The sequence below is a fragment of the Salvelinus sp. IW2-2015 genome, linkage group LG4q.1:29, assembly GCF_002910315.2.
Source record: "Salvelinus sp. IW2-2015 linkage group LG4q.1:29, ASM291031v2, whole genome shotgun sequence".
Lineage (NCBI taxonomy): Eukaryota > Metazoa > Chordata > Actinopteri > Salmoniformes > Salmonidae > Salvelinus > Salvelinus sp. IW2-2015.
In genome coordinates this window covers 68,416,556-68,429,371 of record NC_036842.1, presented here as the reverse complement: position 1 = coordinate 68,429,371, position 12,816 = coordinate 68,416,556, and the positions used below count along the sequence as shown (strand labels likewise).

Sequence of the window (12,816 nt, the reverse complement as noted above, 5' to 3'; positions counted from 1 at the left end):
CATAAATGTGATCATACTCTTCCTGCAAAAAGCTAGGTTGCTTTTAGCTGTCAGTGGTGTTTTATGTCGTTTCCATCAACACCGAAAACGCGACAAGTTAGATCATTTTCAAATAAAATAATTTTTACCCCGAGAATTGAATTACATTTACGTCAATGTCAAAAGACAGTCGCCACGATGGACGACGGCGTGGCGCTGGTCAACACCGACTCGGCCCTAGAATTGGACAAGGGCAAGGCGGAGACGGGAGGGAGAGGTCTGGCAGCAACAGCTCTGGATCCTCGCATGGAGGAGGCAAAAGCAGGAATACTCCCATAACCGTTGCCTCGAAGGTAGCTAGCTCTATTTTCAAGTTATACTGTATAATACACCAGCAAAGTAAGACCGTGTTTAGCCAGCCAACAAAATATACCAATTTAGCAGAGGGTTTTAGGCTGTGTTTCTGTATAAGCACTTTGTGACATCTGCTGATGTAAAAAGGGCTTTAAATACATTTAATTGATTGATTAATTGATAGAGCGCTAGATAGTTAGCTAACTGGGCTACTACTGTCGCTATTCTGTAGCGTTCGTTATGTTGTCGCTAACTCCGCTCAGCTGAAACCCACGGCTATTTTGACCCAGCTAGCCAACTAAAGTAGCTAATGGTGTGTTGAGTTGCATGCCCTTTCGATAGGGGTTTTATTCCTTTTGTCCAAAGTAAATAATATTTTCTTGTGTCGTTATGTTAACTATACGCTACCTGTCAAACATTTTAGATCAAGGGTTTTCTTAATTTTTTACAATTTTCTACATTGTAGATTAATATTGAAGACATCAAAACTATGAAATAACACATGGAATAATTTAGTAAACAAATCAAAATATGTTTGAGATTCTTCAAATAGACACCCTTTGCCTTGACAGCTTTGCACACTTTTGTCATTCTCTCAACCAGCTTCACCTGGAATGCTTTTCCTACAGTGTTGAAGGAGTGACCACATATGCTGAGCACTTGTTGGCTGCTTTTCCTTCACTCTACAGTTCAACTCATCCCAAACCATCACAATTGGGTTGAGGTTTGGTGATTGTGGAGGCCAGGTCATCTGATGCAGCACTCCATTACTCTCCTTTCTTGGTCAAATAGCCCTTATGAGCCTGGAGGTGTGTTGGGTCATTGTCCTGTTGAAAAAGAAATGATAGTCCCACTAAGTAAAAAACCCCAAATGAGATGGCGTATTGCTGCACAATACTGTGGTAGCCAAGCTGGTTAAGTGTGCCTTGAATTCTAAATAAACCACTGACAGTGTCACCAGCAAAGCACCCCCACACCATAACACCTCCCCCATGCTTTACGGTGGGAAATGCACATGTGGAGATCATCCATTCACCCACCCTGTGACTCACAAAGACATGGCGTTTGGAACCAAAAATCTCCAATTTGAACTCCATACATACCAAAGGACAAATTCCCACCGGTCTAATGTCAATTGCTCGTGTTTTTTGGCCCAAGCAAGTCTCTTCTTATTGGTGTCCTTTAGTAGTGGTTTCTTTGCAGCAATTCGACCACGAAGGCCTGATTCACGCTGTCTCCTCTGAACAGTTGATGTTGAGATGTGTCTGTTACTTGAACTCTGTGAAGCATTTATTTGGGTTGCAATTTCTGCGGCTGGTAACTCTAATGAACTTGTCCTCTGCAGCAGAGGTAACTGGGTCTTCCATTCCTGAGGGGGTACTCATGAGAGCCAGTTTCATCATAGTGCTTGATGGTTTTTGTTACAGCACTTGAAGAAACGTTCAAAGTTCTTGAATTCTCCATGTTGACTGACCTTCATGTCTTAAAGTAATGATGGACTGTCATTTCTCTTAGCTTATTTTAGCTGTTCTTGCCATAATATGGACTTGGTCTTTTATCAAATAGGGCTATCTTCTGTATACCACCCCTACCTTGTCACAACACAACTGATTGGCTCAAACGCACGAAGAAGGAAAGAAATTCCACAAATGAACTTTTAACAAAGCACACCTGTTAATTGAAATGCATTCCAGTTGACTACCTCATAAAGCTGGTTGAGAATATGCCAAAAGTGTGCAAAGCTGTCAAGGCAAAGGGTGTCTATTTGAAGAATCTCAAATATAAAATATATTTAGATTTTGTTTAACCCTTTTTGGTTTCTACATGATTCCATGTGTTATTTCCTAGTTTTGATGTCTTCACTATTATTCTACAATGTAGAAAATTAGTAAAAATAAAGAAAAACCCTTGAATGAGGTGTTCTAAAACGTTTGACCGATAGTGTGTGTAGTTGTCACAGAACAATGAGACCGACATTTCACTGGATGTATAAATGTGAAGCATCCGCTTGGCCTTTCCACTCACTACCAAAACTGGTTTTGAGAGGAAGCCCAGTGTGAGAAGATGGAACGAGATGGATTTTTATGGAGCCATCGAGCTGCCGAAAGGTTTAATGTATGTATCGTTTGGATCGTAAGAAAAGCCATGCGTGACATGAAACAGATAAATTAGGTCTGTAAACGTGCAAAACCCTATGTTACGACTATGAATTAACATTTACACGTTCAATTATTACTTTGTTTCCTATTCCTCGGTTACAGATATTTTTTTATATGTACACATTGTCAGAAAGGTGGCATCTGCAAAGGACAGAACTGAAAGTTGCTAGACGAAGTTAGCTTGTCAATAAAGCAACTCTAGCCCAGACGTTAGTTGCTTTGCATCTTCCGGTTTCATTTCCAAAATAAAAGCCTAGAGGTTGTTTTAGAACGCCATTCAATAACGACGTTACACCAATAGTTGGCGCTATGCTACATAGGGTTGGGCCTCCAGCAAATGACTTTGAAGAGCCTTTTCTAGAATAACCGCCAGAGCTGCAAAATAGAAAGTAAATATGATTTAGGCTAGGCCTATTCCACTATCTAAATATGCCATTCTGTTGTGTGTTATTTAATTGCCATATAATTGCATAATTTATTTTTACAGCGGTGTGGGGATCCTGTGGGTATCATGTAACCTAATGAATCTCACTTTTTCCAGTATTTGGGAACACGGACTGTAAGCCTTATATTAAGCATTTTGACTGTTTTTGCAAATTCCACTTTGTATGTAGGCTTGTTATAGCCTTTTGCGTTGCACAACCCCATCACGCAGAGGCTATATCCATATAAATAAATGAGACAAAACAAAATATTGACTAAGTCTTGGCTATAACCTGTCCTGAGTGAATTAACCATGGGGTCCCAAATGGTCAAGACAATCTATAGCCTATTCTTATTGCCAGATATGTTTTCCCTATAAGCCACTGCATGTGCTTATTCAACTATTTTGTTGACAATTTATTTAGAGGCTATATTTAGAACCCTGTGAGCTAGGGTCTCTTTAAGGGGAGGCATATAATAAGAACAGTTATAAAACACAAATCGAGTTCTAAAACTATTCCGCAAGACACTAGTACCCAAAATTATAGCCTAAATTGCAATGCCTATAAATTGAAGGCCTGTTTTTATTTTTAATATTTGGGTAGGCCTAAATAAAACATTGAATTATTAAAGTAATAGGCTTAAGAATTTAGATTAATTTTGAATACACACATGGATTTCAATAAAGATGGCTAAGGCTGTTCTATTCTCTTTGATTTTGTTCCTATTGCAACTCAAACAAATTACAGAATGGATGACTTTCTCACTGTCTGAACTGAAGGATGAATTCAAATCAAATTTTATTGGTCACATAGATGTTAATGCGAGTGTAGCGAAATGCTTGTGGTTCTAGTTCTGACAGTGCAGTAATATCTAACAATTTCCCAACAACTACCTGTTACGCACAAATCTAAAGGCGTGAATGAGAATATGTACATATAAATATATTGAAGAGCCATGGCTGAGCGGCAGTTAGGGAAGCTAAGGCTAGCTTTTTCAAACAGAAATTTGCATCCTGTAGTACAAACTCAAAGTTCTGGGACACTGTAAAGTCCATGGAGAATAAGAGCACCTCCTCCCAGCTGCCCACTGCTCTGAGGCTAGGAAACACTGTTACCACCGATAAATCCACTATAATTGAGAATTTCAATAAGCATTTCTCTAAGGCTGGCCATGATTTCCACCTGGCTACCCCTATCCCGGTCAACTGCCCGGCACCCTCCACAGCAACCCACCAAAGCCCCCACCATTTCTCCTTCACCCAAATCCAGATAGCTGATGTTCTGAAAGAGCTGCAAAATCTGGACCCCTACAAATCAGCTGGGCTAGACAATCTGGACCCTCTCTAAAATTATCTGCCGAAATTGTTGCAATCCCTTTTACTAGCCTGTTCAACTTCTCTTTCATATCGTCTGAGATTCCCAAAGATTGGAAAGCTGCCACGGTCATCCCCCTCTTCAAAGGGGGTGACACTCCAGACCCAAACTGCTACAGACCTATATCTATCCTACCCTGTCTTTCTAAGGTCTTCGAAAGCCAAGTTAACAAACAGATTACCAACCATTTCGAATCCCACCGTACCTTCTCCGCTATGCAATCTGGTTTCAGAGCTGACCATGAGTGCACCTCAGCCATGCTCAAGGTCCTAAACGACATCATAGCCGCCATCGATAAGAGACAATACTGTGCAGCCGTATTCATCGACCTGGCCAAGGCTTTTGACTCTGTCAATCACCACATTCTTATTGGCAGACTCGACAGCCTTGGTTTCTCAAATGATTACCTCACCTGGTTTACCAACTACTTCTCTGATAGAGTTCAGTGTGTCAAATCGGAGGGCCTGTTGTCCGGACCGCTGACAGTCTCTATGGGGCTGCCACAGTGTTCAATTCTCGGGCTGACTCTCTTCTCTGTATACATCAATGATGTCGCTCTTGCTGCTGGTGATTCTCTGATCCACCTCTACGCAGACGACACCATTCTGTATACTTCTGGCCCTACTTTGGGCACTGTGTTAACTAACCTCTAGACAAGCTTCAATGCCATACAACTCTCCTTCCATGGCCTCCAACTGCTCTTAAATGCAAGTAAAACTAAATGCATGCTATTCAATCGATCACTGCCCGCACCTGCCCGCCCATCCAGCATCACTACTCTGGACGGCTCTGAATTAGAATACGTGGACAACTACAAATACCTAGGTGTCTGGTTAGACTGTAAACGCTCCTTCTAGACTCACATTAAGCATCTCCAATACAAAATTAAATCTAGAATCGGCTTCCGATATCACAACAAAGCAATCTTCACTCATGCTGCCAAACATACCCTCGTAAAACTGACCATCCTACCGATCCTCGACTTTGGCGACGTCATCTATAAAATAGCCTCCAACACTCTACTCAACAAATTGGATGCAGTCTATCACAGTGCCATCTGTTTTGTCACCAAAGCCCCATACACTACCCACCACTGCGACCTGTACGCTCTCGTTGGTTGGCCCTCGCTTCATACTCGTCGCCAAACCCACTGGCTCCAGGTTATCTTACAAGTCTCTGCTAGGTAAAGCCCCGCCTTATCTCAGCTCACTGGTCACCATAGCATTACCCACTCGTAGCACGCGCTCCAGCAGGTATATCTCACTGGTCACCCCCAAAGCCAATTTCTCCTTTGGTCGCCTTTCCTTCCAGTTCTCTGCTGCCAATGACTGGAACAAACCTCAAAAATCACTGAAGCTGGAGACTCATATCTCCCTCACTAGCTTTAAGCACCAGCTGTCAGAGCAGCTCACAGATCACTGCACCTGTACATAGCCTATCTGTAAACAGCCCATCTATCTACCTCATCCCCATACTGTATTTATGTATTTATCTTCCTCTTTTGCACCCCAGTATCTCTACTTGCACATTCATCTTCTGCACATCTCTCATTCCAGTGTTTAATTGCTATATTGTAATTACTTCGCCACCATGGCCTATTTATTGCCTTAACTCCCTCATCTTACCTCATTTGCACTCACTGTGTATAGACTTCTTTGTTTTCTTTTTTTTATACTGTATTATTGACTGTATGTTTGTTTATTCCATGTGTAACTCTGTGTTGTTGTATGTGTCGAATTGCTATGCTTTATCCTGGCCAGGTCGCAGTTGCAAATGAGAACTTGTTCTCAACTAGCCTACCTGGTTAAATAAAGGTGTAAAAAAATAAAATAGGCAAGGTGCAATAGATTATATAAAATACAGTATACATATGATATGAGTAATGTAAGTTATGTAAACATTATTAAAGTGGCATTATTTAGAGTGGCATTGTATAAAGTGACTAGTGATCCAGTTATTTAAGTGGCCAGTGATTGGGTCTCAATTTAGGCAGCAGCCTCTCTGACTTAGTGATTTCTGTTTAGCAGTCTGATGGCCTTGAGATAGAAGCTGTTTTTCAGTCTCTCGGTCCCAGCTTTGATGCACCTGTACTGATCTCACCTTCTGGATGGTAGCGGTGTGAACAGGCAGTGAAATACGGAACCGTTCCGTATTTTATCTAACGGATGGCATCCCTACGTCTAAATATTGCTGTTACATTGCACAACCTTCAATGTTATGTCATAATTGCGTAACATTCTGGCAAATTAGTTTGCAATGAGCCAGGCGGCCCAAACTGTTGCATATACTCGTGTGCAATGAACACAAGAGAAGTGACACAATTTCACCTGGTTAATATTGCCTGCTAACCTGGATTTCTTTTAGCTAAATATGCAGGTTTAAAAATATATACTTCTGTTTATTGATTTGAAGAAAGGCATTGATGTTTATGGTTAGGTACACGTCGGGGCAACGATAGTCCTTTTTCGCGAATGCGCACCGCATCGATTATATGCAACGCAGGACACGCTAGATAAACTAGTAATATCATCAACCATGTGTAGTTATAACTAGTGTTTATGATTGATTGATCGTTTTTTATAAGATAAGTTTAATGCTAGCTAGCAACTTTCCGTGGCTTCTTACTGCATTCGCGTAACAGGCAGGCTCCTCGTGAGGCAGGTGGTTAGAGCGTTGGACTAGTTAACCGTAAGGTTGCAAGATTGAATGCCTGAGCTGACAAGGTAAAAATCTGTTGTTCTGCCCCTGAACAAGGCAGTTAACCCACCGTTCCTAGGCCTTCATTGAAAATAAGAATGTGTTCTTAACTGACTTGCCTAGTTAAATAAAGGTGTAAAAAAAAAAAAAAATCGGCTCTAATCGGCCATTCCGATTAATCGGTCGACCTCTAATATGCATACAGTAAGGGGTAAAGTGGCTGAGCAGCAGGATAAAAAAATAAATGGTAGCGGCAACGTGTGTGTGTTTGGAGAGAGTCGTGAATAAAAGTTAGTTACTTTAAAGAGCATTTCTCTCTCTGTGGGTCCAACCCCAAGAAGTTCTGGAAAACAGTTAAAGACCTGGAGAATAAACCCTCCTCACAGCTGCCCATGTCCCTTAACTTAGGGATCCCTAAGCGCGAATCCCGCTCGAATCCCGTTAGTGGGATTGATTTGACAACACCCAGTGAAATTGCAGCGCACCAAATTCTAACTACAGAAATATCAATATTCAACATTCATGTAATACATCAAAATAAAGCGGTGAAAGCAGACCATGCGATTATCTGAGGACAGCGCCCCGCATACAAACACATGAAAATATTTTTTTAACCAGGCAGGTGCCACACAAAAGGCAGAAATAGCCATATAATAAATGCCTTACCTTTGAAGATCTTCTTCTTTTTGCAATCTCAAATGTCTGTGACACAATGAATGGTCGTTCGATAAATTCCTTCTTTATATCCCAAAAATGTCAAATTTTTGGCGCGTTTGATTCAGAAATACACCGGTTCCAACATGACTACAAAGTATCTAATAAGTTACCTGTAAACTTGGTCCAAACATTTCAAACAACGTTCCTAATTCAACCTCAGGTAAATAAATGATAACATTTAAGACGGAATAAACTGTTTCTAATACCGGATAAAAACAGTGTGAAGCGCACTCCAGTTCACGCGCAACAAAAGTCGAAAGCCCTTCAGAGTCACACCTACAAAGAACAGCCCTACTTATTAATTTCTCAAAAGAAAAACATCGAACAATTTCAAAAGACTGACATCTAGTGGAAGCCATAGGAACTGCAATCTGGGCCCTAATAAATCAGGCCTCCCATAGAAAACCATTGGAAAACACAATGACCTCAAATGTTTTTCCCTGGGTGGATTGTGCTCGGGTTTTGCCTGCCAAATCAGTTCTGTTATACTCACAGACATTATTCTAACAGTTTTAGAAACGTCAGAGTGTTTTCTATCGAAATCTACTAATCATATGCATATCCTAGCTTTTGGGCCTGAGTAACAGGCAGTTTACTTTGGGCACATTTTTCATCCGAATGTGAAAATACTGCCCCCTATCCCATATAGGTTATTATCCTCTCTTGGATAGGGGGCAGAGTTTTCACTTTTGAAAAAATAGCGTGCCCAATTTCAACTTCCTTCTACTCATCCCCAGAATATAAGATATGCATATTATTAGTAGATTTGGATAGAAAACACTCTGAASTTTCTAAAACTGTTTGAATCATATCTGTAAGTATAACAGAACTTATGTAGCAGGCAAAACCCAGAGGACTAACCATTATTTTTTTTATTTTTTTTAAGTCATTGTCTGTTCAAGGTTTCATTGGGAAGCCAGATTTCTAATCAATCTGTTCTCAGTTCCTACTGCTTCCACTGGATGTCACCAGTCTTAGGAAATAGGTTGAGGTTATTAATTTGTGCAATGAAGAAGGCCATCAGGAAGCAGTGTAACGTCATGTGTACTGTTTGAGAGTTGCGCAAGACTAAAAAAAAGTAGCGTTAGTTTGTTGATCTCCTGTATTGAAAACAGATAGACCCGTCTTCAATTTGATCGATTATTAACGTTTACAGATACCTTAAGTTGTATTACAAAAGTACTTTGAAATGTTTTGGCAAAGTTTAGAGGTAATTTTTGAGATATTTTGTAGTGACTTTGCGCAAATTGGAAGCTGTTTTTTTCTGGATCAAACGCGCCAAATAAATGGACAATTTGGATATATATGGACGGAATTAATCGAACAAAAGGACCATTTGTGATATTTATGGGACATATTGGAGTGCCAACAAAATAATCTCGTCAAAGGTAATGCATGTTTTATATTTTATATCTGCGTTTTGAGTAGCGCCGGCAGGGTTGAAATATGCTACTCTCTCTTTGTTGACATTGTGCTATCATCAGATAATAGCATCTTATGCTTTCGCCGAAAAGCCTTTTTGAAATCTGACATGTTGGCTGGATTCACAACGAGTGTAGCTTTAATTTGGTATCTTACATGTTTGATTTTATATCATTTTTTGAATTTGGCGCTCTACATTTTCCCTGACTTTTGGCCAAGTGGGACGCTACCGTCCCGCTATCCCAGAGAGGTTAAGGGATCTCTTCACCCCCATTACCGCTCGGGTCCCGTTAATGGGATTGATTTGACAACATCCAGTGAAATTGCAGCGCGCCAAATTCAAAAACAGAAATACTCATAAGAATTCATTTAAACATACACGTGTTACAACATCAAAATACAGCTTAACTTCTTGTTAATCAAGCCACAGTGTCAGATTTCAAAAAGGATTTACTGCGAAAGCAGACCATGCGATTATCTGAGGACAGCACCCCGCATACAAACACAAGAAAATCATATTTCAACCAGCCAGGTGCGACACAAAAATCCAAAATAACGATATAATTCATGCCTTACCTTTGAAGATCTTATGTTGGCACGCCAAAATGTCCCAGAAACATCACAAATGGTCCTTTCTGTTTGATACATTTCTTGTTTATATCCCCAAAATGTCTATTTATTTGCCGCGTTTGATTCAGAAATACACCGGTTTCAACTCGCCCAACATGCCTACAAAGTATATAATAAGTTACCTGTAAACTTGGTCCAAACATTTCAAACAACTTTCCTAATCCAACCCTAGGTATCCTAAAACGTAAATAATCAATACAATTTAAGACTGGATAAACTGTGTTCAATACCGGACAAAAACAAAGTGAAGCACGTTCCAGGTCGTGCGCACCAAAAGACTTGAGTCCCTCTGAGTGACACATGGAAATAACAGGGCTACTTCTTAATTTCTCAAAAGAAAAACCTCAACCAATTTCTAAAGACTGTTGATATCTAGTGGAAGCCATAGGATCTGCACGCAAATTGCTATTAAAAAGAGCTTCCCATAGAAAATTAATGGAAAACACATTGACCTCATTTTTTTTCCCCTGGATGGATTGTGCTCGGGGTTTCGCCTGCCAAATCAGTTCTGTTATACTCAGACATTATTCAAACAGTTTTAGAAACTTCAGGGTGTTTTCTATCCAAATCTACTAATAATATGCACATCCTAGCTTCTGGACCTGAGTAGCAGGCAGTTTACTTTGGGCACGCTTTTCATCCGGACGTCAAAATACTGCCCCCTAGCCTTAAGAGGTTTTAACCAGGTAGGCCAGAAGAGAACAAGTTCTCATTTACGACTGCAACTTGGCCAAGATAGAGCAAAGCAGTGCGACACAAACAACAGTTACACATGGGATAAACAAACGTACAGTCAGTAACACAATAGAAAAGTCTATATATAGTGTGTGCAAATGTAGTAAGATTAGGGAGGTAAGGCAATAAATAGGCCATAGTGGCGAAATAATGACATTTTAACATTGGAGTGATAGATGTGCAGATGATGTGTAGGAGGGATACTGGGGTGAAAAAGAGCAAAAATAAATAACAATATGGGGATGAGGTAGTTGGGTGGGCTATTTACAGATGGGCTATGTACAGGTGCAATGATCGGTAAGCTGCTCTGACAGCTGATGCCTAAAGTTAGTGAGGGAGATATGAGTCTCCTTCAGTGATTTTTCAATTCATTCCAGTCATTGGCAGCAGATAACTGGAAGGAAAGGCAGCCAAATGAGGAGTTGGCTTTGGGGGTGACCAGTGAAATATACCTGCTGGAGCGCGTGCTACGGGTGGGTGCTGCTATGGTGACCAGTGAGTTGAGATAAGGCGGGGCTTTCCCTAGCAAAGACTTATAGATGACCTGGAGCCAGTGGGTTTGGCGACGAGTATGTAGCGAGGGCCAGCCAACGAGAGCATACAGGTCGCAGTGGTGGGTAGTATATGGGGCTTTAGTGACAGAACGGATGGCACTGTGATAGACTGCATCCAATTTGCCGAGTAGAGTGTTGGAGGCTATTTTGTAAATGACATCGCCAAAGTCAAGGATCGGTTGGATAGTCAGTTTTACGAGGGTATGTTTGGCAGCATGAGTGAAGGATTGCTTTGTTGCAAAATAGTATTGCTGCACAGTTTTGTCTTTTATCGATGGCGGCTATGATATCGTTTAGGACCTTGAGCGTGGCTGAGGTGCACCCATGACCAGCTCGGAAACCAGATTGCATAGCGTAGAAGGTACGGTGGGATTCGAAATGGTCGGTGATCAGTTTGTTAATTTGGCTTTCGAAGACCTTAGAAAGACAGGGTAGGATAGATATAGGTCTGTAGCAGTTTGGGTCTGGAGTGTCACCCCCTTTGAAGAGGGGGATGACCGCGGCAGCTTTCCAATCTTTGGGAATCTCAGACGATATGAGAGGTTGAGCCGGCTAGTAATAGGGGTTGCAACAATTTCAGCGGATGATTTTGGAGAGGGTCCAGATTGTCTAGACCAGCTAATTTGTAGGGGTCCAGATTTTGCAGCTCTTTCAGAACAACAGCTAGGATTTGTGTGAAGGAGAAATGGGGGATGCTTGGGCAAGTTGCTGTTGGGGGTGCAGAGCTGTTGACCGGGGTAGGGGTAGCTAGGTGGAAAGCATGGCCAGCCATAGAAAAATGCTTATTGAAATTCTCAATTATTAAATCGTAGATTTATCGGTGGTGACAGTGTTTCCTAGCCTCAGAGCAGTGGGCAGCTGGGAGGAGGTGCTCTTATTCTCCAAGGACATTACAGTGTCCCAGAACTTTATTTGCAATCTCTATTGCACTCCACACTGCCCTTTCCCACCTGGACAAAAGGAACACCTACAGTTGAAGTCGGAGGTTTTACATACTCGTTTTTCAACCCCTCCACAAATTTATTTTTGACAAACTATAGTTTTGGCAAGTTGGTTAGGACATCTACTTTGTACATGACACAAGTAATTTTTCCAACAATTGTTTACAGACAGTATAATTCACAATTCCAGTAGGTCAGAAGTTTACATACACCAAGTTGACTGTGCCTTTAAACAGGTTGAAAAATTCCAGAAAATGATGTCATGACTTCAGAAGCTTCTGAATAGATCCTGTTAAGCCATTCTTCCAGTGCTAAGGGTTGATTGTTAGGCATTGCATTGTTTTCTATAAGAATCCCTGCTCACACTAAATATCTTGCTGCAAACCTCGTATGCTCGTAGCAAAGCTTATTTTGAGACTGTTACTCATTTGGCACAAAGGTGCAGGCGGACCATGTGGGTTTGTGCTTTTCCTCCAGCCTTGTATGATTCATCCACTGCCAAGTCCAATCGGATGCTGCTGAGCCTTAGCCTCTCTGGCTAATGCAGGCTTACATTAGCACACTCCTTGAGCCTGCAGCTACACTCATTTCTGGCAGTGGAGGACGGGGGCTGAGGGGCAGGCCTGCTGTGTGCATGCACATGACTGCACAGTGCTGAGGGAGAGCGGGGGCTGCGATGCAGTGCTGTGAGATGAGAGAAGCTGTAAACACAGGAAGCAGTGCAGAGGAAAGGAGAGGAGACCCGGGTGAGTGGCAGGAAGGCAGACGGACAGCAGCAGCAGTGGTTTGCAGCACTGGCCCAGGGGCTGGATGCTAGCACAGTGCTCCG

At 41.6% G+C, this 12,816-nt stretch overlaps 1 protein-coding gene across 4 annotated transcripts in view; it reads left to right on the top strand.

Moving 5' to 3' along the window:
- Positions 1-31: 31 nt before the first annotated feature.
- Positions 32-12,816, top strand: part of LOC111962414 (S phase cyclin A-associated protein in the endoplasmic reticulum) — a 141,017-nt gene continuing 128,232 nt past the window's right edge. For all 4 annotated transcript variants that reach the window (XM_023985492.1, XM_023985490.1, XM_023985489.1 and 1 more), the window contains exon 1: positions 32-332. In XM_023985492.1, coding sequence (XP_023841260.1) covers positions 156-332 — 177 coding nt within the window. In that variant the 5' untranslated portion in view covers positions 32-155. The remainder of the gene's footprint in view (positions 333-12,816) is intronic.